This window comes from Aegilops tauschii, chromosome 7 (genome assembly GCF_002575655.3).
Source record: "Aegilops tauschii subsp. strangulata cultivar AL8/78 chromosome 7, Aet v6.0, whole genome shotgun sequence".
NCBI lineage: Eukaryota > Viridiplantae > Streptophyta > Magnoliopsida > Poales > Poaceae > Aegilops > Aegilops tauschii.
The window spans coordinates 35902131-35929951 of NC_053041.3; the positions used below are offsets into that span (position 1 = coordinate 35902131).

At 46.6% G+C, this 27821-nt stretch overlaps 1 protein-coding gene and 1 long non-coding RNA gene across 2 annotated transcripts; both read left to right on the forward strand.

Moving 5' to 3' along the window:
• Nucleotides 1–17775: 17775 nt before the first annotated feature.
• On the forward strand, nucleotides 17776–24925 carry LOC109783729 (LRR receptor-like serine/threonine-protein kinase SIK1). The gene is made up of 26 exons (XM_045231671.2): nucleotides 17776–18386; nucleotides 18737–18808; nucleotides 19106–19177; nucleotides 19342–19413; nucleotides 19717–19788; nucleotides 19992–20063; nucleotides 20161–20232; nucleotides 20317–20388; nucleotides 20479–20547; nucleotides 20661–20732; nucleotides 20823–20894; nucleotides 20980–21051; nucleotides 21170–21241; nucleotides 21317–21388; nucleotides 21467–21538; nucleotides 21655–21726; nucleotides 21833–21904; nucleotides 21987–22058; nucleotides 22160–22231; nucleotides 22325–22396; nucleotides 22501–22572; nucleotides 22659–22729; nucleotides 22811–22939; nucleotides 23034–23372; nucleotides 23469–23839; nucleotides 23991–24925. Exons 1-26 carry the CDS (start codon nucleotides 18145–18147, stop codon nucleotides 24354–24356), a joined length of 2955 nt encoding a protein of 984 aa, XP_045087606.1. The 5' UTR covers nucleotides 17776–18144; the 3' UTR covers nucleotides 24357–24925.
• A 10-nt stretch (nucleotides 24926–24935) lies between these two features.
• On the forward strand, nucleotides 24936–25656 carry LOC141028036 (uncharacterized). The gene is made up of 2 exons (XR_012190208.1): nucleotides 24936–25177; nucleotides 25289–25656. It is a non-coding gene; the product is annotated as an uncharacterized lncRNA (long non-coding RNA).
• The last annotated feature ends 2165 nt before the right edge of the window (nucleotides 25657–27821 follow it).

Below are 27821 nucleotides of genomic sequence, written 5' to 3' on the forward strand. Positions count from 1 at the left end.
GCAAAAAATATTGGCACTTTGATGTGCACACAACCTCTGATCAGCCTCTGGAGCAGCGCAGACACAATTTCTATGTGTGTGTGCATGATGCAGAGTCCGTCGATCGATATCGATCATGTAGCAAGTGTGAACCACGCACGCAGCATGCATGCAGCAGCGACTTGAATGGCCGCCTGCCAGCAGAGCGTCCTGGTCATACATACATATGCAAAGTGTTGCAGGCAGCGGAGTGGGTACGTCGTAGTACGTACGTAGATATGCGTAATTGCATCGCATACTTTGCATGCAAGGAGCAGTGGATGCATGGTACGGCGCAGAGCAGAGGAGGGGGTCAGAGCTCCTGTGTGCAGGCTATGTTTGTGTAAATGGCTTTAAATTGGTATTTCGTGTATGGACCGGATCGTACGTGTGTATTTCTGCAGCACTGCCTGCATGTGTCGCGTACGTACAGGTGCATTGCAGGGATCGGTCGGGTAAAGCCCGCCGCAGGGTTTGAATTTTGGCGGGAGATCGACCGAAGTTTTTATGCGCGTTTTTGGAGATAAGGCATGTGTGTAGAGCTAAAGAGGAATACTTGTAGTGCCTCTCGTGTTCCACGTATAATTTACTTCGCCCGTCTCATAATGTATGACGTTTTTTTGACACTAGATGAGACCAAGGAAGTAACTATTAACTCTTTAAGAATCTTTTTTTATGCTTGTTCTTTTCTCAATAAAGAACTGATGTTATTTGCTCAAAATTAAGCATCCAGAAAATACACAACATAAAGAGCACGCATCGGGCCTCTGCATAACTAGAATGCACACACCCAATACTAACACATGCACATAAAAACACGTCAACAAATAGCAAAGTCATATAAGGGCATCTCCAAAGGCAACCCGCAAATTTTCTCCCGCATCCGTCCGCGGCGGACAGGGGACCAGGAGTAATGCTACATCTATGTAATAATAATTACGGGATTAACGTAATCAGCATCGTGGGGATGTGTGACTGGAGCTTGGGGGAGAAAGGGGTCCACCCCCTGAAAATCAGGGTGGGAGAGATTTTGTTTGGCAGTTTAAGTAAAACTTTTCCTTAGTGCATGTAGATGTAGGCTTTTCGGGGGAACCAGTCCGCGGACACGGATGCGGGAGGACGCCATCCAACCGTAGCCATATACATCCGGCCTTCCGGGGTTTTTTCCTAGTCCACACGATCAAGTAGCCGCATGCAAAGGGTACAGACGGTCAAATAGCCGCATGTAGCACTAGTTCAAATTTAAAAAAGTTCAAATATTACATCCCAACATTGTTGTCCCCTTTCACCGCCCACTGATGCTCAATCAGATCTTCCTTCAGCTGCTCATGAGTTGGTCGATGCCAAATTTGTTGATGCATTTGAATAAACTCCTCAAATGTGGTCGGATTCTAGTCTGAAAGTTGGATAGGATCATCCATGTTCTCAAATTTCAGAGCTGCGGAAGCATCGCACCCTCATTCTCGACGATCATGTTGTGCATATACAAGCATCCGGAGTGCGGCTGTGCCATATGCAAGCATCCAGAGTGCGCCTGTGCACTTCTGGTAACCAGAGAAGCCAATCGTTCCCACGACGTCCTTCTTCAGGATGAAGTAGTCATCGTAGGACTAGACGCCATGGTACAAACGATCGAATACAGTCCTGCGCATACGAAAACGCCGGCAAAAATGGTCAGCGAATAGTGCATCGGGGGCAAAGTAGTCGGCCATCAGTGTGAAATGCCCGCGCTCCCTGTTGTGGTTGAGCACTCGATGAACCTTGATCGAGCCCTTGAAACTGAGAACATGCTCCTCCACACACTCCGCGTCTTCAAGGACCACCAGCATCATCGCCTTCTCATCGGAGTACTCCTCCTCGTCTGATGAGCTGTCAGACGACTCAGCATATTGCTCATATATGTACTCCAAATCGGAATCCATTTCTAAAAATAAGAAGGGACAACTATTTTCAGCTCCGGCGATTCATCGAACAGTTGTCGGGCACGGTATAGGATGGTACCTGGCGGGGCGGTCGGAGGATAGGGGGTTGAACGTAGACGGAGGAGAAGCGGCGGGGAGCCCTGCTGGAGCACCGGAGGTGACGGAGACGCAGATTTCCAGCAAGGGTGTGGCATGGTGGCCGGGGTGGTGGCGCGGCGGCAACGGCAAGAGAGAAAGAAGGAAGAAGAGAAAATGGGGAGGATGGAGTCGCGGGGTCGGGGAAGGGTTTTGAGTGGGCCTGGGGTGTCGGATTCATACGATTCGCATGTCCAGACTCCTGCAAAGCTCCCCCACTTTTGTCTCTATTTTGCGGGAGAAATCGCGTCCGAACCGCTCCGCGGACCGATGCAAGGCCGCATTGGATGGCTTCGGCGGTCCGGACAGCATGGTGCGGACAGTTGCAGGAGGTTTACAGGTCCGCCTTGGAGATGCCCTAAGACCAAAGCTATGTGCAGGCATAAAAAGACAAAGCAATTAGATCCAGAATAGACAAACTACAACAATGACCATGTCCGCACCAACCATCTAATGATACCATATGGACAACGAGGTTCTTCAACAGCTACGCCTTCAGGAAGGAGTCGACGCTGAAGCGCCATCGTCATCCGATCCAACCACTCCAGGTCAAAATCTAGGTTTTCACCTTGAAGAACCAATCTGAGCATTTCTAAGCAATGCCTTCAACAAGATAACAACATAAAAGCATCATCATTGCCATGTATAACCAACACGGATCAAACCTAAGCTTTCGCCCCGGAACTTGAGACCGACATCACCTATATGTTGTCGCTATCACTTTTTCGCGATCTGAGCTTGTCGGTGCAGGTGCATTCAGAGCCCATTTGACCTTCTAAAGTTACTCCTTTACAAAGTCCCAAGCGTGCATGCCTTTCCTCCTCCCCAAGAAAAGTCTTCTTCCGCCTTTCGCTGCGTCGCCGCTGGTCCGCCTCGCCTCTGATGACCTTTGGGTCATGGAGGTGCAGAGGATCTCGCCCCACCCCTCCCCCCTCCCCCTCCCCGGGACGGCGAGAGGGACCTTACTATCGGTGTTGTTTAGGTTCGACGTCTTAGCTGGGGTTGTGTTGCACTGGCGTTGTCCCTCGGTAGGAATAATGTCTCCCACGTCATCTGTTCCCGATGGTGCATATAGCGTCGTTAGAGGGCGTGTGAAGATTGTCTTCGTCGGATCTCGCGGTATTTAGTTGGTGCTAGTTTCTGGCTGATCTATTTGCATCGAGTTTTCTTTCATCTTTCTTCGTGTGGTTACATGTTTGACCCTTCCGATCTACGACTCGCTTCGTTGACAATGGTTCTTGCTCAGGCGTGCTGGTTCTTTGGGGCCTTAGCACGACGGCATCCGGACTGTCTACTACAATAAGGTTTGGTCAGCTCCGGTGAGGGAGGGGCGAAGATGACGGCACGCCATCGGCTCTCTCCAGTGCTTGTAGTCGTCCGATAGGTGGTTCATGGACCTAGTTGTAATTTTATCGCCTCTATTATTCTCTGTAGTGCCATGATTTATGAATAGATCGAAAATATCTCTTGCAAAAAAACTCTACTTATTTAACGTTTATTATGAAATTTAAAATAACTTTCACACATATTGAACCCAACGATGAAAAATTCTAGTTGTGCCCTAGTTTACCGTCTATAATTATTATCTCTATCCTTCTTAATCAATCAATCATATATAGGTCCAAAGGACACAAGCAACACAAGTAACATGGCCTACCAAAATTAAGGAAACCTAACATATAGTTAATGAGAAAGCTAACTTCCAGTTGACTGGAAGTTAGCGACAGATCCGCATGAATCGCGCGCCATTGGATCTGAATCCTATGATTGACCGCACCTTTCCCGCTAATCCCGTGATCTGATCGCCCAGTATTCCCGCTAATCCCGTTTCTGGTGGTTGCTAGTCCCGGTGGAAAAAATGAAAAATAATTTGCGAGAGCTGGGACTCGAGTCCACGACCCCTTGAAAGTTTCAGCACGCACAGACTAACTCGCTAAAGTGTTGTTTGTCTTGATTTTATGCATGTTTCTAGTTGAGTTAACTAGTTCGACAAAATGAAATCGTAATTTGCTGGGTCGGGCGAGATTTGCTCCAAATTTAGTGGGTTCCTACCATTTGTCCCAAGAATGGTAATATACGCAGCGCTGGGCTGGTAACTTAATTAGCTGAAACGTGGTAACTTTTTGAGCCTGCTATTTTTTTGTTGAAAAACACCTCCGGTAACTCATGTGTAAATAACTTGGTATATACGTATAGCTGACCTGATAACTTACTGAGCCTAGACGCGATAACTTTCTTGACCCAGGAAAAAGAGTTGTTGAAAAGCATACATCCGGTAATTTATCGAACATCGTGGTAATTGTGACCCGGGATTTTTTTTTTGCTATAAAAATACTCTTGATAACTCACGTATAGTTACATACGAACTTCATGTTAAGTTTCACCCGGGGATTGTTTTGTTGTTGAAACATTCCCCAGTAACTTTCCGTGTTAATATCTTGATAATTTATGCATTGTAGACCTGATAATGTACATACAAACAAGCTGATAATTTTTTTATCCGAGCATGAAAAGTTGTTGAAATATACACCGGTAACTTATGTATAGATAAAATGGTAAATTATGCATCACAGACCTGATAACTTACATATAAACACATACACATTGATGGCTTTTCATCATAGGCGAAAAAACTTGTAGAAATATACACCTGATAACTTAAGTGTAAATAGTATGGTAATTTACGCCACAAGACACCTGATAACTTACATACAACACATCGATTACTTTTTACCCATGTGAAAAAAGTTGTTGAAACATGCCCCGGTAACTACCGTGTAAATAACATGGTCATTTATGCGCTGCGGACCTCATAACTTATGTTCAAACACCATGGTAACTTTGACTTCAAGGGAAAAACGTTGAAACCTAACTCCTCCTGTAAATTCCATGTAAGTTTACGCACCACAGACCTAAAATCTTAAGTTTAAACACCATGGTAACTTTCATCCATGAAAAAAGTTGTTGAAACATACCCTCGTGTAAAGTTACCATATCGCCCCATGCTAAAGTTACCATGTTTCTCATGATATAGTCATTAACCTTCTCATACTATAGTTACCAGGAGTATCATGGTATAGTTATCATGTTGCTCATGTCATAGTTATCACACTGGTCATGCCAAAGTTACCAAGCCAAAACTTATTATTATTGATGTATGACAGCAAAAAGAAAGGTTCAAATAACCTTGTTTACGTAGAACAAACAACAACTGAAGGTGGCTTATTTGGTTATTGGGTTCAATAGCTATTGAATAAACCTGAGTTCAAGTCCCCTTTCTAGCACTTTTATTTTCTTTTCATATTGTGTAGCCAAAAACCAGAAAAACCACTAGCGATTTACTATTAGCGTATACGGTTTTTGAGAGAAGAAAAAAATTGGTGGAATCAAGCATGCGGGTTGCGAGAGAAAGGTGGGTACGATCGCGTGGATCTGTTGCTTAACGTCCAGTCGACTGGACGTTAGCACAATCCTATAGTTAATCTGATCGGCCACACAACATTCATGCATGTTCGTACATCACAGTACCTTAGCCAGCTCGATCGGTCATGCCATGCAGATACAGAGCACATGATGCACGACCGTGGTATGATCCACTCCCATCGTAGGCTCTAGTATAAGGCACACGGGGAGGTCCCACCTGCAGCCTGTGCCACCAGGCCCTGCAGTGCCAAGTGTTTCCCCCACTAGATACGACAGAGGGCCCCATGTATCAAGGATCTCTTGCCTCGTGATCGTAACTCCAGATGCTTGTTCGAGGATCACTTATATGTCGTAACCAGAAGTGCACGACCGCACTCCAGATGCTTGCATATGACACGGCCACTGATTCATGGGAAGAGTACCTATGGATGTCTGAGAGCACACGCGGAGATGTCATTGTCAGGTTTGCAACTGTCGTAGTCGAGGTGTTCGGACCTCGGTACCTGAGAGAGCCAACTATGGCAGACACCAGGAGGCTCTTGGTAATCTCAGAAGCAAGAGGGTGGCCAGGTTTGCTTGGGTCTCTTGACTGCATGTATTAGAAATAGAAGAACTATCCGAAGGCTTTACAATGACAATATCAGGGAAATGTTAAGAAGCCCACCATAATTCTTGAAGCAGTTGCATCACAAGATCTTTGGATTTGGCACGCTTTGTTTGGCATGCCCGGCTCTCACAATGACATCAAGTGATGCAGCGATCATCATTGTTTGCGAGGCTGACTAAAGGAGAAGTTCCTCCTTGCCACTATACTGTCAATGGACATGAGTACAACATTGGCTACTATTTGGTTGACGGTATCTATCCTTTGTGGGCTACCTTTGTCAGCACCATCTCTAACCCAGTTGACCAGGAAAAGGCTCAGTTTGCCCAAAGAAAAGAAGCAGCTAGAAAGGATGTCAAGGGCATTTGGAGTTCTGCTGGCCCGTTTTGCAGTTGTTCGTGGACCTGCTAAACAATGGGATCCGGAGACCTTGTGGGAGGTGATGACATGCTATATGATCATGCACAACATGATCATCGAGGATGAGGGTGATGATGCTGCCGCAGCTCTAGAATTTGAGAATATGGACGATCCTATCGAACCTCCAGACCAGAATCTGGCCACATTTGAAGAGTTTATTCAAATGCATCAACAAATTCGGCATCGACCAATTCATGAGCAGCTGAAGGAGGATCTGATTGAGCATCGGTGGGCGGTTAAAGGGGAAAACAATGTTGGGATGCAATATTTGAACTTGTAAAATTTAAACTACTACTGCATGCGGCTATTTGAACGTCTGTACACTATGTATGCGTCTATTTGATAGTGCAGACTTCAAAAAAAATAAGGAAGGCCGGATGTATGTGGCTATGGGTGGATGGCGGCCTCCCGAATCCGTGTCCGTAGACTGATCCCATGTCCGCGAGCGGATGCGGGGGGAAATTTATGGGTTGCCGTTGAAGATGCGCTTATTCTCTATAGTGTCGTGATTTTTGAATAGATCAAAAATTTCTCTTGCAAAAAAACTCTAATTATTTACCGCTATTATGGAATTTTAAATAATTGTACCACATAATGAACCCAATGATGAAATTTCTAGTTGTGCCCCAGTTTACAGTCTATAATTACTATTTCTATCCTTCCTAATCAATCAACCATAGGTCCAAAGGACACACCCAACACAAGTAACATGGCCTACCAAAATTAAGGCAACCAAACATATAGTTAATCTGATCGGCCACACAACATTCATGCATGTCCGTACATCACAGTACCATAGCCAGCTCGATCGGTCATGCCACGCAAGATGCAGAGCACACAATGCACGACCGGGGTATGACCCTCACTCCCATCGTAGGCTCTAGTATAAGGCACACGGGCAGGGCCCACCTGCAGCCTGTGCCACCAGACCCTACAATGCCAAGTGTTTCCCCCGCTAGAACGGGCAGAGGGCCTCATGTATCAAGGATCTCTTGTCTCACGATTCTAATTCTATATTATAAGTATGGAATAAAACATCTTTTACGCCGCAAAAAAAATCTAATTTTTTTGATTTCATTTCGACTTGTTCGTCTTCAAAGTTCTTTTTTTGGGTTGGGAGTGGTTGGTTGTTTCATCCGGCCGGGTGCGTGTGCACCAAGGAGCCATTTTGGCCTAGTAAAGTTATCCGCCTTTTCTTGCGAACTAGAAGTATCCACCTTACAGATATGAAAAATGGTCAATTGATGTTGCGCGCCAGACCTGCACACAAAAAAACGAACCATTTGTGTACTTGTGATTTCTCTTTGGTCGGGGTGTCAATGGTTTCCCCCTCCTGCATGACCGATTTACTTTGATTTTTTTTTAGCAAAAGAGGGTTTCCCCTCCAATTTCTATTAAAGAAACCACCGCGAAAACCAACATATTCGAGTATGCCATGCAAGCTACAATAACGCCAGTAGAAAGAAGACATCTAAGGATTGAACACGGATTAGAACCGGGAGGAAACTACTAAAGAAAACTAGCGGGAGCCAAGAGAGTCTAAGCTATTACATTTTCCAAAAGCAGCATCAACACTTTTCATACAATGATCCCAAAAGAACGTCTTCACTCCTGTAGTCGCAGCACTCTGAAGCGCCATCCCTGAGCCGCCTTGTAGATTTCACTTACTACTTGCTCGATGAGCCTTGCCCCCCAGCATCAGTGTTTTTTCCTCTGGGTCCTTTTTCTGCAAAATAGCCGAGTCAGAGATCCATCCACACATCGTTTTCACTATACCCATTGGGTCAGTTATCTTTTTTCTATCAAAAACAATGTCATTCCTGCATTTCCAAATAGCCCAGAGTAAGGCAGATGTACCAACTAGGATCAGTCTCTTGTTGTTAGTTTGAAATTAACTAAGCCAACGTCCCAAACAATCATTTAAATCCCTGGGGATTTGTCTTAAATCAAAAGCACACCCCACCAAATTCCAGATCAATCTAGCAACTGGGCAGGAAAAGAACAGGTGGTCAGTCATTTCATTTTTGCCACACAACACACAATGCTTATCACCCTTCCACCCCCTTCTCAGTAAATTGTCTCTAGTAAGAATGCTTTTTCTAGCAAGCAACCATAAGAAAAACTTAATTTTTGCAGGGACTTTTGTTTTCCACAAGAATTTTTTTGGGAACCCCACGTCAGTTTTAATGAGATGTAGATATAAGGATTTAACAGAAAATTTTCTATCAGCAGAGAGCATCCACATGGGTTTATCTCTTCCTCCATACATCAGTACTTCCTCACATCTTCCTTTCAGACTATTCCATAGTTGCTCGGTGTCCCCAAACAAGGACATTCTGAAGGTAAAAAGATCCCACCCTTTGTCAATGGCATCTCTGACAGAGATCCCATGGTCATTACTGATGGAGAACAGTGAGGGATAAGCTTCCTTTAATGACTTGTCTCCAACCCACCAATCTTCCCAAAACCTGGTGTTTTTTCCATCACCAAGTTTTTTCTTCACATGAGGATAAAAATGTTTTTTGTTTTTAATGATATTAGACCAGAACTGGGAATCTCCATTTCTATGTTCTACCCCAGAGAGACATTTATTTTTAACATATTTTTCTCTAATAGTGTTCTGCCAAAAACCTTCTTCATTTTCCAATTTCCACAGCCACTTGGCCAGGAGAGCAATGTTAAACATTTCCAGTTTAGCAATCCCCAGCCCCCCTTGCTGTTTTGGGAGGCAACAGGTTTTCTAGTTGACCAAGTGATATTTTTTCTTGTCTTCCTCAGCTTGCCATACCATCCTAGCTCTATAAAAATCCATCTTCTTCTTAACTCCAACAGGGAGGAGATAGAAGGACATCATATAGATAGGAATGTTTGAAAGACAGGATTGGACTAATGTGACTCTACCAGCAATATTGAGTAACCTCCCTTGCCAACAGGCACATCTTTTCTCAATTTTTTCGGTCACATTCTTCCATATATTGTTTCCAATTCTCTTGTTAGAGACAGGTATGCCAAGGTATTTCAGAGGAGTTTCCCCCAGAAGGCATGTGAAAATTTTCTGATATAAATCTTTTTTATCCCTAGCACCCCCAAACAAGTAGATCTCACTTTTATGAAAATTAATTGTTAGACCAGACATTTGTTCAAAAGCAGTTGAGATAAATTTGAGATTCCTAGCAGAATTTTCATCATCTTGAATCAGGAATATGGTATCATCAGCATATTGCAGCATGTTTACCCCATTTTCATGGTAGTCAGTGAGTACCCCTTTTATAAACCCCTCAGTTCTAGCTTTATCCAGTATGATAGCTGGAGCATCAACTGCTAAATCAAATAGCAAAGGGGACAGAGCATCTCCTTGTCTAAGGCCCTTGAAAGTTTTGAAAAAAGGGCCTATATTATCATTAACTTTCACCCACACCCGACCCCCTCTCATAGTGTGCATAATCCAGTCACACCATTTGGCAAGGAAGTTTTTAAGCTTCAACATCTTGTGAACAAATAGTCATTTAATTTTGTCATATACTTTTTCAAAGTCAACTTTGAACAGCATAGCACTCTGTTTTTGTGTGTGAATAGAATCCAGTGCTTCATGTGAAACTACCACTCCCTCCATGATGTATCTACCTTTCACAAGGGCAGTTTGGATAGGAGAAATAATGGGGTTCACCACTTTACTCAGTCTATTCATTAAGACTTTAGTGATGATTTTGAAGCTCACATTCAATATGCATATAGGTCTGAATTTTTGAATTTGTCTAGCTTCTTTGGTTTTAGGCACCAAAGTAATTATCCCATAATTGAGTCTAGATAGATCAACCTTCCCACTATGGAAGTCATCCAAGATGGCTTTTAGATCTGTCTTCAGCATTTCCCAGAAATGTTGGTAAAAATCAATAGCAAATCCATCAGGTCCTGGACTTTTATTCTTCTCCATAGCAAATACTACCCTTTTGATTTCCTGCATACTAAAAGGTTTAACCAGATCTTCCTGTTCCTGAGAGGAAATTCCCTCAGGATTTTGTATGTCAAGATTAAAAATTGAATTGTCATCTTGGCCAAACAATTTTTTATAGTAACCAGTGACATGTTCCATAAGATTTTTATCCCCTTCAATAATCTCCCCCTCATGTTCCAGATTTATGATTATGTTTTTTCTCCTTCTCCCATTCACCTTGGCATGGTAGTATCTAGTGTTTGAGTCCCCTTCTCTGATTTCTTTGTCTTTATATCTTTGCAGCCATTTAACTTCCTCTAATTTAAGAAGATCTCTTAATTCTCTCCTCAATTATTTTTGCAGCTCTCTATCATAGGCACAAAGGCCTGTGTTTTCAGCATTTTTATCAATCTCATCTAATTTTCCTAACAACTCTTTTTTCCTTTTCTTATATTTCTTAACCTTTTTTGCGAGACATCCAAGCTGGATCCTTTGCATTTGATCCCTCAATTTTTTTCAACAAAATCATTAAATCCTTCCATAAGCATCCATGCATTTTCAAATCTGAAAATGGGCTGGTTATTTTTATGTTCTCAAGTATCCAGCAAAAGGGGGTGTGATTTGAAATCTCCTTTTCCATGGCATTCACCATGGCTAAGGGGTATTTATCCTCCCAGTCTGGGCAAATACATATTCTGTCCAACCTTTCATAGGTAGGATGAGGGAGATTATTGGCCCAGGTGTTTTTCTCCCATTCATTGGAATATCTCTAAGCCATGCATGTTCAATGATGGCATTGAAGACAAAATTAAAATGGTCAACTCCTACTAGAATCCCCCCAGATTTGCCCCTAGGGGCAATCCATTCCCAGAGAAAATTTCTTCCTACGGAAAGGTTGTGTAATTCATTTTTTTGAGAAGTCACTCTTGATGGTCTCTTGTAGTCCCACAAAATCAAGTTGTTTCTCCTGAATGGTATCCCTGATAAAAAAATCTTAATGTCTTGCCCTATCCCTCTGACATTCCAAAAGAGTCCTCTCATTTTTTGTTTCTTTTTCTTTTTTGTTTTTCACCCCCCCCCCCCAATTGAGATGATTTTTTCCAGCACTATTAGCTGTTATACCACCTCTCATTTTTCTGTTACTAGAAAAGATTTTCTTTAAGTTATCATAGTAGTCCAACTCCAACTCAGCATTAGAGTGGTCACCTTTAGAACATAGATCTTCCAATTCTGCATCTCCAATGTCAATAAGACTTGAAGAGCTTTCCTCCTTATTTTTTTTTCCTTATCAATCAAACTTTGGAGATAAATATCTCTTCTAGCCTGTTCCATATTGGCAATCAAGTCTAGATTTTGATTAACCATACCAATAGAACACCCTAAATCAATTCCTACTTTGCTGGCCATATCAAATAAAGAAATTTTATCACCAGATAAGTCAGTAACCTTACCATCATTGTGTTTTTCAGCTGCCCTCTCCTTAGCTAGATCTTCAATTCTTGCATCCTTTTTGTCCAGGTTTCTATTACTTCTTCTAGTAGGTCCATCTTTATCTTTGTCTCTGTCTCCCTCCTCTTTCTTGTGTATGCCAATTTAGAGCCCAGGGATTCAATTGAGTCTTGACTTGCTGTGTAATCCACTGGCTCTGCATAAGCATCATCCAGTGTGGGGTCCTGAGGGATTTCTGTATCAAATTCATTTTTCTCCCCTAATTCCTCTCCAGATAGCTCTTTCTCCTCCCAAGTATCAATTTTTTCCATGCATCTATTGATAAGCTCCTGTTGACCTTGAATCATTTCCATCAGCTTTTTCTTCTCCACTTCCCATGTAGAAATCTTCTTTTCCTCCACTGCCCTCTAGGCCTCATGTCTACATCTGCTTTCCTCTACTTCTTGGAATTTCAACAGCACTTTGTCTAATTCAGCTTCAGCTTTCTTTCTTAATCCCACCTCCATCATATATTATTTTTGCATGTTCAGAATTTCATCATTCTTCTGCTTCATTTCCTCAAATTGCTTAAGCCCCACACTGCCCAAAGAGATGTTTTCTTTACTCCCCTCAGCTTCCATATCTCCTATCTTGATCTTTTTTCTCACATCTTCATCCTCTGTATTATGTCCTGTCTCCATAGTCTCATATTTTATTTTCTCCTCATACCATCCTTGTTCTACTACATCTTCCAGCTCCATAGTCACTCTATAGATCATCAGCTCTTTATCAGTCACTTCAGTGTGTTTTGGGATTCATGGTCTCTGACTCCCACCTTAGCTCTTACTTTCTCTTGTAGAATGGTGTTCATGTCAATTTCTAGGACAGGTCCAACAGTAGCAGCCACCTCACACATTCCAAAGAAGTGTCTGAAGCATTCAGGAACTTTTCCAAATTTTACCCACACTGTGTGCAATTTCCCTATAGCTTGAGTGTCATAAGTCCAACTGTCCACATTAATAATAGCTTTTGTCCCCAACAAGTTAAAATTCCCAAATTTGTGGAGTTCTATCAGCCTGCTTTTGTTTGGAAACCTCATCAAATATGCTCTATCTCCATGTTTTTTGCATCTCCACTGCCAGTTCCAACTAAACATGTAGTTGAAGCCTTCTAAGAATTGGGTTTCATTTATCTCTCTTGAGGCAATGTTGGCAATTGCCATGGGGTTGGCCTGCTCACTACTTATCCACCTCCTTTGTGTTCTGAATCAACAAAAACCCCAGCCCCCTAGCAGCATATCCTACAAATTTTTGGGGTTGGCTTGATCTGCTTTAGCCATGCACAATCTTCGGTGATGTGAGCGTTCTTTCCACATATGATGCAGTGAGGCAACTTATAGTCTCTTGTCAGGTGTCAGGTATCTTTGCATTTGTTGCACAGAATTCTGAAGTATTGCCACCCTTGCTCTGTTCAAATCTCTCTCTCTGCCCAGGTCTGACAGTCTGCCCCCATCCAATCTGCCCTTGTCTGTTTCCAAAACCTGTTTCAGTCTCTCTTCTTCTCATATTGTCTTTTTCTTCCACATAGTCCGCTCTTCTCTTATCCAATTCACTCGTTTTGACATTTCCATGAGGAGGGGCACCCCCCCCTCCAGATGAACTCTCCACCCCTTGTTGAGCCATCTGAGCCAACAGTGCTCCAAACCACTATTGTTGTTTCATCAAATCAAAAGAAGGGGTGAGAGTCGTAGCAACATCTTTACCTTTGAGATCTTGAATCCCCTGCTCTCCTTCAGCTCTTGCAGCGGGGGTCTCCTTGTTCCCCATGGAGATTTTCATCTCCTCCTTTGTTCCTCCATCCACATACATCTGATGATTAGAACTTTCTGCTCCATCTCTGAACCCAGATCTCCCCCCATTTCTGTCATTGTATTGGTAATTCTCTCGGAAATCTGTCTATTTCCTCTTCCTTTTTCCTATACTGGAAATTGCCTCTCCCTCCCCTGTTGAATCTTCCCACCCCCCCCCCCCACGAAACCCTCCAACACCTCTGTTCATCATCTCAGTATCTTCTCTTGCGTTATTTGGTGGCGGCGGAGGGGAGGGAAACCCTAGCTCCCCGAAGGGGTCGCACTCTCTCTCAAAAGCAGAGGAGAGGCTCGCTGTTTATACACCCCGAAAGCATGGGAAAGCGTATTTTTAGAATCCGTCTCCTCTTTTTGTCTAAATTCCCTTCTCTAGTTATATTTTTTACCTTCATATCCCAATCGGGGGAGAATAACTTTATCTCTTTTGCATTCTGATCAACACCAAAAACTAAGCAGTTTTTTAATTCCATTTGATCTAGATATGTAACCACATTAGACCAGAAATCTGGAATTTGGGCATAATTATCTCTATTCATCTTTTTAACAATGTTCTCACTCTTACTTATCTAGCCATGAGAGACCTTGCAGCTGACACCTCCATGGAGGACAGCGCCATCATCAGCCACACAATCCTTGATAGGTTTTCTACGGGGCGAATTCCGCCTCAGTTTTTTAGTTTTCTCCCCAATCGGGTCATCCCCCACCTCACAAATAGCAAGGTAATAGCTGCTACGATATTTCGTACCTTGAGAATCCGGTGAGGTCCCAGCCTCCTCGTCGGAATCTTCTCCGGCCAGCAACCAGAAGCGGCTGCCCACTTGAGAGGACCCTATTCCTCGAGGGAGGCCAGGCGGAGCAGGCGTGGGGAGCGCCGTGGGAACCTTGGGGAATGCCTGGGTAGCTCGGACACCGCCCACTTCTTCTTCTTCTTCAGCTTGGTCCTCTCTGTCCCCTTGCTCCGATTAGCCGCGGCCGACTCCTCCACACTGACTTCCAGATCTGAAGGGATCTCCACCGGCCTCGTATTTGAGCCAACTGCGGGGACGGACAGCGCCATCACCGCACCCATCACCACCTCTTCTGGGCCCGCAGGAGTCGAGCGCCTGGATCTGAACTCCCTCCACTTTCTCGCCTGCTTGGGGTCGTCGGAGGCCGCCTCTCCATAGCCCATAGCATCATCCACAGCGGTCCAACCGCCCCGCCATCAGGGGACAGCCGGGCTTCTTCTTCCTCCGTAAACATCCGGAAGCCACTCGCCGCCGCCGCCTTCAGATCTCCCCTCTCTGGGAACCAGGAGAGGATCTCTCTCAGCCTCTCCATCTTCTCTCCGTCTCCAGCTGCGATCGCCATCATCTCCGTCTCGAGCGATCTCTTCCAACACGCCATTGAACCCTAAAGCCGAAGGTGCGGCTGCGGAGATGGGAGGGGAATTTTTGTCCTCGGCTTCTGTGGGAGTGGTGGATGCTGTTATCGCCCCACGCGTCGCATTTAATGCTCGGCCGCCATGGCGGTCCACCTTTGCCTCTTCCTCGAACCCCCCGCCATTCCTGTCCTCGCACTGTTTCCAGCCCACCAGCGCCAGATGGCAAGGGAACGAGATTTCCTTACCTTCCTCGACTTCCTCCCCAGGCCGCACTGCTCGCGCGTCGACGCATCCGCCGCGATCATTGAGCAGCAGCAGGCGTCGGGTGCGAGCTCGCCAAACCACGGTCCCTCGCCGGAAGGTCAGCAGCTCCAGCGTGTGCAGGTCGGAGACGAGGTGCGCCGCCCACCGCCTGTCGCCATGGGAGTCGCCCATCTCTATGTAGGGGAACGGATAGACGAGCGGGACACAAGACCGCCGGCTCATTTACTCTGATTAATAACCAACCTGTGGTTGGTTGGTTAGAGGGACTGTGGTATCCCCAGCCCGCCAAGGTTCAAATCCTGGTGCTCGCATTTATTTCTGGATTTTCGGCGATGCGCGTTCAGTGGGAGACGTTTCCGTCGACGACGAGGTGCCTACGGCGACTTCGTAAGTTTCAAGATGATATGCCGGCTCAGTCTTTTGGAGGTGCTCATAGGGGTAGAGTGTGCGTTCATAGGGGTGAGTGTATATAAATGCTTGTGTCTGTACTGATGTTAAAAAAAAAAGACAAAACATTTTTCCAGAAAAGAAAGCCGCACGCCACGGCCACGCTTTTTACCAAGCGAAGTTATGGCAGTTCTCAGACAGTGTTGGATCGACCAAACTGTGCTTAGAATGTACAGTAGTAGTACTACGGGTATCTGTCCTAGCGTGTCCTTGTGTGCTGTTGCGCTGAGCCGGACCTTGTTCACTCGATTAGATCCATCTAAGGAACCACGATCAATTCAAAGCCCCAGCCAGTTAAGCCAAGCCAAGCCAAGCCAACCCACCCCGCCGCGGTCGTTGTGATTCTGATCGGCCACGCAACATTCATGCACGCTCGTACCTCCTACGCCTGCCTACCTGCCTTAGCTAGGTCCATCCATCGATCACGCCGTCGGTCTCACCTCACCTTGAGCGTGCCACAGACCACAGTGCCTGCCATGCACCGATGCACGGACGCTTGGGGGCAGGGCCGTCACGGCCGCCGCATGACCCCGACTCCCCGTCGTCCAAACCCACCCGCCCCTAAACCCCGACCCGGGCCCACCAGGAAGGCCACACCGCGGGCCACGGAGTCCCCCGCCCGCACCGCAATCCGCGAACCAATCCGAAATCACTAATTAAGGAGTACTCGTTGCAAAGAACACTCCATCTTCCCAGGTCACGACAAGTGACGCACATGCAGCGCGCCACTTGTCGCAACCTGGGAGTTTTCCCTTTTTTCGTAGATTCGTTTAATCAAAACGTTTTATCTCTTAAACCGTGCGTCCAAATCTCAAACCGTTTTCACCATTGGATTCCTCGCATCGAGATCTTCAAAACTAGATCCCATGTTGATAGGTTTTTGACGAACTTTTTTTTCACAAAAAAACCGGACAAAGAAACCAAACCGGGAGCACGGTTTTTCCCTTTCCGAAAGAGGCACGCCCGTGCCTCTCGTGGAAGCAAAACCGTGACTCTCGTGGAAAGAAAAAAAACAGAAAACGTGTTTTTTTCCTTTCCGAAAGAGGCACGCCCGTGACTCTCGTGAAAGCACAACCGTGACTCTCGCAAAAGAAAAAAAAAAACCAGAAAACGCGTATTTTTTTCCCTTTTCGAGAGGCACGGCCGTGACTCTCGCAAAAGCACAACCGTGCCTCGCGCGGAAGCAAAACCGTGACTCTCGCGAAAGAAAAAAAAAGAACACGCGTTTTGTTTTTCCCTTTCCGAGAGGCACGGCCGTGACTCTCACGAAAGCACAACCGTGCCTCTCGCGGAAGCAAAACCGTGCTCTCGCGAAAAAGAAAACAGAAAACGCGTTTTTTTTTCGTTTCCGAAAGGCACGGCCGTGCCTCTCGCGAAAAAAAGTGACTTTTCATTAAAAAAAACTAAACGCGTTGTTTCGCGCAAATTTTTTTTGTTTGGTCGAAACGCTAAGGAAGACCGGGAAAAAACCAAAACGTCGAAAAAAAACCCAGGAAAAAACCGTTTAAAAAGCCGAAAACGCGTGCGGAAAAATAATTAAAAAAACAAAATCTGGAGGAAACGTCCAGAGCACGACACGTGGCGAATGACTGAGAGTCACGGTTTTTTGCGAGGCTACCGAAGGAGCGCTGGTTAACCAGTTGCTCCCGAACCAATCCAATCCAGTTTCGCGCGCGAACGAGGCCTTTTCCAACCTTATTAACCCCCTGCCCCTAAACCCCGCAATCGCTAACAAGTGGGCCCGGCCCGCCTAGTCACAGCTCGCCAGTCTGCAGCCTGGCTTCTGGGCCCACCGGGGCTCGCATGTCATGCTCGCGGTAAAAGCCGCGGGGAAAGACACGAGGACGTTCGAAAGGAAACGGCGTACGTATAGCTGGCCATCCTCGCTGACAAGGTGGGCCCCGCCGCGCCAGCCTTAACCCCTGCCCGCCTCCGCCTCCTCGCTTCTCTCTCTTGGCACCACACACACCACGGTGGGGGTGGGCGCTGGCTCTGCTTCCCCTGCAGCGCGGCGCAGCGGCTGCCCCCCGAAAGCAACCACAGTCACGTCGCTATCCGTCCGTCGCCACGACAAATACATTGGCCCCCTCCCCCTCCCCCTCGCTCCCCATCTACTCCATCCATCCATCCATCCATTCACCAGATGGGACTGGGTCTGGGAGCAAGAGCGGCGGCGGCGGCGGCGGTGCTCGAGCAGTGCTGGTAGTAGCTTCCACGGTCGTCCGGGGAGGAGGTTTCTTGATTTCTTAGAGCGCGCGCAGGCGGCGGAGAGAGGGGAAGGAAGGTCAGTTTGGGGTCGTGCGCGGGCTGCTTGGCGGAATGGCGCCCAAGTCGTTGCGGCGGTGGGCGGCGACGGTGGTGGTGACCGTGGCGGTTCTTGGGCTGTTTTTGGCGGCGGCGGCGGAGGGGGCGGACGGGGGAGGGGACGGGGAGGCGCTGATGACCGTCAAGGCGGGCTTCGGCAACGCCGCCAACGCGCTCGCCGACTGGGACGGCGGCCGCGACCACTGCGCCTGGCGGGGCGTCGCCTGCGACGCCAACTCCTTCGCCGTCCTCTCCCTGTGCGTGCCTCCTTCCTCCCTCCCCTCTTCCTGTGCTCCTCCTCTGGCTGGCATTGCGACGCCATGACAAGCTTCTCCCTTTGCCTTTTCCCCCTCTCATTCATTCGATTCTTGGCCGCCGCTCTTGCTTTCTCTCAAAGCTCGCTTGCTCTTTGAAAACATGCTGCTTGCTCCTGCTGCATATCCGAAAACAAAATAAATGTGCTTTTTCTCTCAGGGGATTGATTATCCCCTCGGTTCTTTCTTGCACAACAAATGATCCTCTCTTTGTTTCGCTGCTTAAATGAACTAGTCTTATTATTTATCTCTGACGACTGATTGATTTTCTCTATGGAAATAAAAAAATGCAGGAACCTGTCAAATCTGAACCTGGGAGGGGAGATCTCGCCGGCGATAGGGGAGCTCAAGGCCCTACAGTTCGTGTAAGCACCAGACCAGAGCACCATCACTCCCCATCCCCTCCCCCTCCTCTGCATCTTCTTAAGATTTTGTGCATTTGACGGCGCCTGAATCTTCCCATCCCCCTCTCTCTCTCTCTCTCTCTCTCTCTCTCTCTCTCTCTTTCTTTAAAATATCCATCCGATTTGACCCCTCATGCCGTGATGTGACAAAGCTTCTATACTATTTTATATATCAAGCCTACCAGGCTACCACACCCTGCTGGATTTGCTCTTGCTGATTAGTTTATCTCTCTCAGCCCTAATGATTTGCTTGTGCAGGGATCTCAAGGGGAACAAGCTCACAGGCCAAATCCCAGACGAGATTGGGGACTGCGTCTCCTTAAAATACTTGTACGCCACCTAATCCGGGTCTTCTTTTATTGTCCTACTACTTACAGTACTATACTCCCACCTTTTTGCTGTAGAGATGGATGGTTCTTGTTAGTACTAGTAGTATTTTTATAGTTGACCTGTGCCTCTTCTTTTGTGTGTGTGTGTGTGTGTGTGTCATGCAGGGATTTGTCCTTCAACCTGCTGTATGGAGACATCCCCTTCTCCATCTCCAAGCTCAAGCAACTCGAGGATTTGTAAGCACTGGATCATCATTTGTTTATCTTGCCTGCCTTTTGGCACAGCCATGCCTTCTTCTGAGAATTTGATCACTTTTTCACCCATCTTTGGATTGTTTTGGGTTATCCCAAGGAATGAGAGGCTACTTGCTTTTATCTCTTTTTATGGATATTTTGGGGTCAAAGCATGGTTTGGGGCTATAACAGTGCTGTGAATTTAGTTTAAGTTGTTTCTCTGTGGTTTACGGATTGCTGTCAAGTTTCTGTGGTTTAGAATGCTTGAGTTATGATGTTTCTTTTTCTCTCTTATTATGGCTGCAGGATTCTGAAGAACAACCAGCTCACGGGACCCATCCCTTCCACACTGTCCCAGATTCCAAATCTCAAAATCTTGTGAGTTTCCTAGTACCTTTCTTTCCCCGTGACTATACTTATTGTTGTATTCTTGGGCAAACTTGATGATCTTCCTTTTCTTACCTACCCTTTGGTGTTACAGTATGCATACTGCCTAAACAGTGTTTATCTTGGGGACATTTTCCTTTTCTGCCTCATCTGGTTCTTGGTACTGAAAATTATCATTTCTCTACTTGGAATAGGGATCTGGCGCAGAACCAGCTCACAGGCGACATCCCAAGGCTCATCTACTGGAATGAAGTTCTGCAATACCTGTAAGAAGTTCCCCTGCATCATGTTGATTTTGCTTACTGATTCGCTCGGCAGTCAGTATAAAAGAAGATGCTAACATTGTTATCCTCTCATTTTCAGAGGCTTGAGGGGTAACTCACTCACTGGAACCTTGTCACCTGACATGTGCCAACTCACTGGCTTGTGGTACTTGTAAGTTTTGTGCCTACTTGGAGATGCTGCTTTATATCATGCAAACTGATCTTATCGGCACTGAAATTTCTTCCAAATCTGCAGTGATGTGAGGGGCAACAATCTAACAGGAACAATTCCACAGAGCATAGGGAACTGCACAAGCTTTGAGATTCTGTATGTTGCCTGCTAAGATTTTATAGTCGATGTATTGGTGCTCATTTGTCAAGATTTTTATTGATTATATATTTCATTTATGGACTATAGGGACATTTCATATAACAAAATCTCTGGAGAAATACCTTACAACATAGGTTTCCTTCAAGTAGCTACACTGTAAGCCTTCCTGATTTTACTCAAATTCTCTATACTTTAGCTTATCTGCACTCTTGTAGTATACTGTTCTATTATTCAGACTTATGCTAAATGCTTGCATTTATCTTTGGTAGGTCACTTCAAGGAAATAGACTGACTGGGAAAATTCCAGAAGTGATTGGCCTCATGCAAGCTCTTGCTGTTCTGTGAGTAAAGCGCAACTCTTTAGTCTGCAGAGATGTTAGCTGCTGAAATATTCAATAATGAATTTTTTGTGTCTGACTCTTGTTTCTCAGTGATCTGAGCGAAAACGAACTAGTAGGGCCCATTCCTCCAATACTCGGCAACCTGTCCTACACTGGCAAACTGTTAGTATCATCTGCAAAACCTATTTTTTAACTGAAACAATATTGCTTTCTTCTATTAACATTTTCTGTCTCCATTTATCTTCAGATATTTGCATGGCAATAAACTTACTGGTGAAGTACCCCCGGAACTTGGGAACATGACTAAACTTAGCTACCTGTAAGTGATTGTTCTCTGATGTTCTTTTTTTTTACTGGAAATTGTTCTCTGATGTTGATAATATTCTGCTTCAATTGGTTTGAAACACTATCTGATGTTTAGAACTTGTTCCATACAGGCAACTGAATGATAATGAATTAGTGGGCACAATTCCAGCTGAGCTTGGGAAACTTGAAGAGCTATTCGAATTGTAAGGAAGGATCTTCATACAGATTAATATTTCCTTTCATTTGTGCAATTCTTGACCACTTGTATTTTTGTCTAGAAATCTCGCCAACAACAATCTTGAGGGTCCTATTCCTACAAACATCAGTTCTTGCACTGCTCTAAACAAATTGTAAGTTATAAAGCAATTATCTTTTTTCCCCTGAACATGAGTATCATCTTGGTGCTTAACAGAACTTATCCTCTTCAGCAATGTTTATGGCAATAGATTGAACGGTTCTATCCCTGCTGGTTTCCAGAATTTGGAGAGTTTGACTAACTTGTGAGTACTTGCGTTTGTAGAATTTTGCTTGCATTACTTACTTAATTCATATTACAGCATTACTCTGCTTGAGCAGAGTCTCATGAATTGTTCTCGTTTCAAATATGAAATAACAGGAATTTATCCTCAAACAATTTTAAAGGCCATATCCCATCTGAACTTGGTCATATCATCAATTTGGACACACTGTAAGGAGGCCCTTGTATCTATATTTGGTTACATGTTTGGATGTTCCTACTGCATCTACTTCATTCTCTAATATTGTTCACCCTTGCATCTATCGTTTTGGCTTAGGGATCTTTCCTACAATGAACTCTCTGGACCAGTTCCTGCTACTATTGGTGATCTTGAGCATCTTCTTCAACTGTATGTTCAGTACCACCCTCTTAAAATTTGTATTTCATCTGATGTGGTCATTATTTTCTGATGTTCAAAATTATGAATGTAGAAATTTGAGCAAAAACCATCTTAGCGGGTCAGTGCCTGCTGAGTTCGGAAACTTGAGAAGCATCCAAGTAATGTAAGTGATCACCCTTGTCATGTGTGTATTAAGTTCTGTTGGAGGTCATCTTTCGAGTTGTGATGGCTGATGATGATTCATCCTAATTTCAACATTGATAGTGATTTATCCAACAACGCCATGTCTGGTTATCTCCCTGAAGAACTAGGCCAACTTCAGAACCTTGATAGTTTGTGAGTTCTCTTTCATCATGCTATTAGTATGAACTTTGATATCTGAAGTCCATGCAAGTATTTTACTGAGCTGTAATTTTATCATATATGTAGGATTCTTAACAACAATATTTTGGTCGGGGAGATCCCTGCTCAGTTGGCTAACTGCTTCAGCTTAAACATCTTGTAAGTTTTTGTTTGCCAGCTCCTCCCTGCAGCATTGGCAATTACTTAGTCTACATTAGCTTATTGACTTGTTTGCTAACTGCATTGGCAATGACATTTTTCAGGAACTTGTCATATAACAACTTTTCTGGACATGTCCCATTCGCTAAGAACTTCTCAAAGTTCCCCGTGGAAAGGTATCAAAATGACTCCCATCTGCTCTGTTTGATGCCCCTCTGTTACTACCTTACTTTTGCTGATACTAACCAATACCTGCACGCAGCTTCTTGGGTAATCCGATGCTGAGCGTTCACTGCAAAGACTCCAGCTGTGGCAACTCTCATGGATCAAAAGGTATCAACCAAGTCATAAGCTAAAGTTAGCTTTTCATTCAATATGTTTTTAAACTCATGTTTAGGTACTTTCATGTTCCAGTGAATATTCGGACGGCGATTGCTTGCATCATCTCGGGCTTCGTCATATTGCTATGTGTTCTGCTATTGGCAATATATAAAACAAAGCGACCACAGCCACCTATCAAAGCATCTGATAAACCAGTGCAAGGTTTGTGAGCATCCTGTCCGTTAAACTGTAATCTATGCCAGAAAATTGTCTTGTCATAATGGCACTCATCTCAATGTTTCTTAATCATGTTCAGGACCTCCAAAGATAGTACTCCTCCAAATGGACATGGCTATCCATACCTATGATGATATTATGAGGCTGACAGAGAATTTGAGCGAGAAATACATCATCGGCTACGGCGCTTCAAGTACCGTGTATAAATGTGTGCTCAAGAGTGGCAAGGCCATTGCTGTGAAGCGGCTCTACAGCCAATACAACCATGGCGCCCGTGAGTTTGAGACAGAGCTGGAGACAGTCGGTAGCATCCGGCACAGGAATCTTGTCAGCCTTCATGGCTTCTCACTCTCTCCAAATGGAAACCTGCTCTTCTACGATTACATGGAAAATGGTTCCTTGTGGGATCTTCTCCACGGTACGAACCAGTGACACTTTATTTTACCTCGTTTTCTTCCGCAGATATATGGTCTGTCTCACACGCATCTGTCCCATGATCTATGCTCAATTTCAGGTCCATCAAAGAAGGTGAAACTTGACTGGGACACCCGACTGAGAATCGCCGTCGGTGCGGCACAAGGGCTGGCATATCTTCACCATGACTGCAACCCTCGGATAGTCCACAGGGACGTCAAGTCCTCCAACATCCTGCTCGACGAGCACTTTGAAGCGCATCTCTCGGACTTCGGCATCGCCAAATGCGTCCCAGCTGCCAAGACCCACGCGTCCACCTATGTGCTAGGAACCATCGGCTACATCGATCCAGAGTACGCCCGGACGTCCAGGCTGAACGAGAAATCTGATGTGTACAGCTTCGGTATCGTCCTCCTGGAGTTGCTCACCGGAATGAAGGCTGTCGACAACGATTCCAACTTGCACCAGTTGGTAAGTCATTCACACTGAACTCCTGAGTCTCAGATCATATTACTGCGGTCATGTCATTGAATTGTGCAAGGCACTCATAAGAATGAGTACAACTATCTTTTATCGATCGCGTTATGATCTAATCATCTGAGCATCCTGTGTGTATGTGTAGATAATGTCGAGAGCTGACGACAACACGGTGATGGAGGCGGTGGACTCGGAGGTGTCGGTGACGTGCACGGACATGGGGCTGGTGCGGAAGGCGTTCCAGCTGGCCCTGCTGTGCACCAAGCGGCACCCCATCGACCGGCCGACGATGCACGAGGTGGCCCGGGTGCTGCTCTCGCTCATGCCGGCGCCCGCCGCCGCGAAGCCCTCCTCTTACGCGACGACGGACGCCTCCAAGAAGGTGGACTACACACGGTACCTGGCGGCGGCGGCCCCCAACGCGGACCACGACATGGGCGACGACAACAGCTCCTCCGACGAGCAGTGGTTCGTGCGGTTCGGCGAGGTCATCTCCAAGCACACCATGTGACGTGTGGTGACCGAGGACACCCCCCCCCCCCCCCCCCCCCCCAAAGTTTTCTCCTCCCCAAGGTGTAGTGAGAGGCCGAGAGCCGGAAGTAAGCTAAGGAGCAGCTAGGACAGCATAGTAGAGCACAGTGCAAGGAAAATAGGCGTAGGGTTTCTTTCTGAGTAGATTGATGGATGGATGGATGGCGCCATTGTTCTTCAGCCCTTCATATTTTGTTCTTGTTCTTGGTGGTGTTGATGATCAGAGCTTCAGAGGCATGGAGGGCAGAGTTCTCGGGCATTCATGGTGTGGATCAGGATGATCTCGTGAGCGCCATGAAAGCCCCTAGCAAAACTTTATGCGCTGTGATGATGACGGTGACCAGAGGGAGAGATACTACTACTACTACTGTATCATAGCCGATGATGATGATGGGTTCTTGGATCCTGTGAGCGCATTGAATTGAATTGGATCGAACCCCATGCCCTGCCGCACGATGCGTCGTCGGCAAAGGATTGTGCGATGTAAATGGGTGTTGTCCAGTCTACTCTGTTTTTTTGACGGTATTTATTATGGAGAGTTTGCTGCTATGCTGTGGCCGGAGCGACGTAGCTTGTAGGGTGGTGGTGGTTTGCTTTCTGCCTCTGAATCTCTGGACATCAGTGTAGGGTAGCTGCTGCTGCTGAACTGTAGCAGTGGTGTATCAATTTACTATATGTCTGCTTCGCAGCCCTGCGTGCCTGTCGCGATAGATGGTGTCATCATGCACGCGTAGCTCATGCCTCCTTGATGATGAGCACACTTTGGCATTTAATTTGCTGGGACGAGATGAAATGAAAAAGGTCGCATGAAATGTGCTTCATTTTTCCTCTTTTATAGGGTCAGGTATTGCCAACCGCCAAAAAAAAAAGGTCAGGTATTGCTTTTGCTTAGTTTGTTTTATTGCATTGCAGGGAAAAACTGAGGATCGTTTTCCAGAAGATTGAAGTTGATGCTAGATTCTGTATGGAATGTGGTACAAATGGTTCCTTCGGAAAAAAAAAACTTATCCAATTCAACCGTGCGAACCAAACAATCAGGGCTTCTTTGGACTGAAGGATTTTCCTGGGAATTTTGAAGGTATTGAATCCAAATGACTTTTTCCTATGCAAAGCCTTTGGATCATAGAAGTGGGGCCACCAAATCCATTCCTGTGCCCCTTATTACGTAGGAATTCAAATGTGAGCTCAAACATGTTTTTAGTTTTCATTTGAGAAGTCCATTGCAGCCTCACTCTATCTCTGTCTCTACTCCGTCCTCTGATATTACTGTGTTTCTTTTCCGTGCACCATCCACAGTCGCGCATTGCCGAAATCGATGTGCTTTGAAATCATGTACGATTTCACACTAGATACCATCTCAACCCTACGTTTTTCTCTCTATTCCTACGGTTTCGTATTCATGCAGCCCAAAGAGGTAGCAAAGATTCTAGCCCTTCAAAGAACCAATGGAAATTCTTTGAATCAAAGATGATGCCCTGAATGTACAGCCTGAACAGGGCAGGTTCCCGGCAGGCAGGGGCATGCGGACAGCGGGGGCTCCTGTTGCGGTGTCAAACGCTTTCGTTGGCTGGCTTGTACACAGCCCGCTAGTGTCCCCTCCTCGTCAGCTAGTCAATGGCAGTTGTGTCCTGCGACCGCGACTGCGGCTGCGATCACACGTCCTCTCGGCCTCGGACTCAGGGGCCCTGCGTCCATGCATGCAGGCGACGCGACGTGCCATGCGCGGCCTGTCTGAAAAGCCTCCGGACTGAACCCCCTGCCCGCAGCAGCCGCAGCAAGCTACAGTTGCTGCATGCCATGGCTGGCACGGCCACCGGCATCTCCTTCTCCCAGGCCGAGACCGAGCAGGGCCGGCACAGGCGTTCCTGCAGCGACGCGCGCGGGCACTGTGGCGACGCGTACGCACGACGACGGCGGCAGCGGCAGCGCTGGGCGGGCGTGTGGCATCGGCGCATGCGCCGACGCGTGCGTGCGTGCCCGTGCTGTCCGATCGATCTGTGGAATGTGGAAGCAACCGATGCCATGCATGCATGCATGCAGCCGGCAGCCGGACTGGGACGCGTCCTGTGCCGGCCGGCGAGTAGGACGACCGATGAGGCGGCGACGCTTTATTCCTCGGCTCCTGCTCATGGACGGGACGGACCGATGCGGCCGCTGTTGATGGGAGGATTCGTGGTGTACGTACTCGGCTGCCGGCGATTCCTGATCTTCTCGTCTTCGTCTCCGGGGCCCCCCGATCGACCTCCGGACCGGCTCCAGCTGCTGAGCTTGACCGCTCCTCCCTGAGCAGGGACGCACGGTACAGTACACTACTACTGCGCCGGCACTGCTCGATTCGGCTACAGCTGTGGCCTCTGGGGACACCCCGTGGTGCCGCCAGTTCAAGCAGCGAGCCGGCGACACGGCTCCTGTGATGAACAGGCACAAAAAAACGTACACACGTGTTCAGTTTTGGCTTCATCCTTCTCCTGCCTCAAACTTTGCATTCCCGCTGCTTCAACCTAATGGAGCCCGGTTAAAAAAGAATAAATGCCCTTATCAAGAGTTGACAGCTTCGTCATGTGAGATTCATTCAAGATGTTGAACGTGACATATCTTAGTATTTCTAGTCTTATCTTCTCTAGCCTTATATAGCTAACTCCTAGAGATATGGTAGGATTAGTTACCTTGTCACGCAAGACATCCTGTGTATATAATGTAACCTATTCCATGGAATACAATGAGTTGCACCAAATATCCTCTCTACATGGTATTAGTTTTACCGTGATCTTCTGTCGCTTCCGCACCCCTAAGCCGCCGCGCCTACCCCTAGTCGCCGCCGCGCCAACTCCTAAACCCTACCGCCGCCGCCGTCGCTACACCCCCCGTAGCCACCGCCGCCGCCTCCTCCTTCCCACACCTCAAGCCGCCGCCGCCGCCACATCTCCCGTAGCCGCCGCCGCCGCTTTTCCTCTTCCCCCTGCCCTCTCCACCTCTCTCCCGAAACCCTAAGGGCCGCCGCCGCTACCCCCTTCCCTCCGTAGCCGCCGTCGTCTTCTTCTCCACACCCATCGCCGCCACCGCTCCCTCCTCCTCTCACCACCACCCAAAACCCTAACCACCCGCCGTCTCCATGGCCAAGGCTGACGCATCCGACGCCGGTTCCTTTTCCGGTGCCATGTTCACCTCCGATCGCCTCAACGAGATTCACATCAAGGACCACGTACCTATCATCCTCGACCTCGACTCGCCGTCCTACAACGCATGGCGCACGTACTTCGCGCTGCTGTTCCGCTCTTACCGTCTCATCGAGCATGTTGACGGGAGCGTTGACATCCGCGACATGAAGGACGACGACGAGTGGCTCGCTGTGGACGCCTGCATCGTCAAGTGGCTCTTCCTCACCATCTCCGGCAGCCTCTTCAACATGGTGAACGCCCGCGATCCGTCCGCGTATGCTATGTGG

Coding starts and splice junctions, on each gene's coding strand:
- LOC109783729 (XM_045231671.2), top strand. CDS start 18,145: ATGGCGCCCAAGTCGTTGCGGCGGTGGGCGGCGACGGTGGTGGTGACC. Junction 20,548..20,660: donor TTCCTTCAAGTAGCTACACT/GTAAGCCTTCCT, acceptor TATCTTTGGTAG/GTCACTTCAAGGAAATAGAC. Junction 23,840..23,990: donor ATTCCAACTTGCACCAGTTG/GTAAGTCATTCA, acceptor GTGTATGTGTAG/ATAATGTCGAGAGCTGACGA.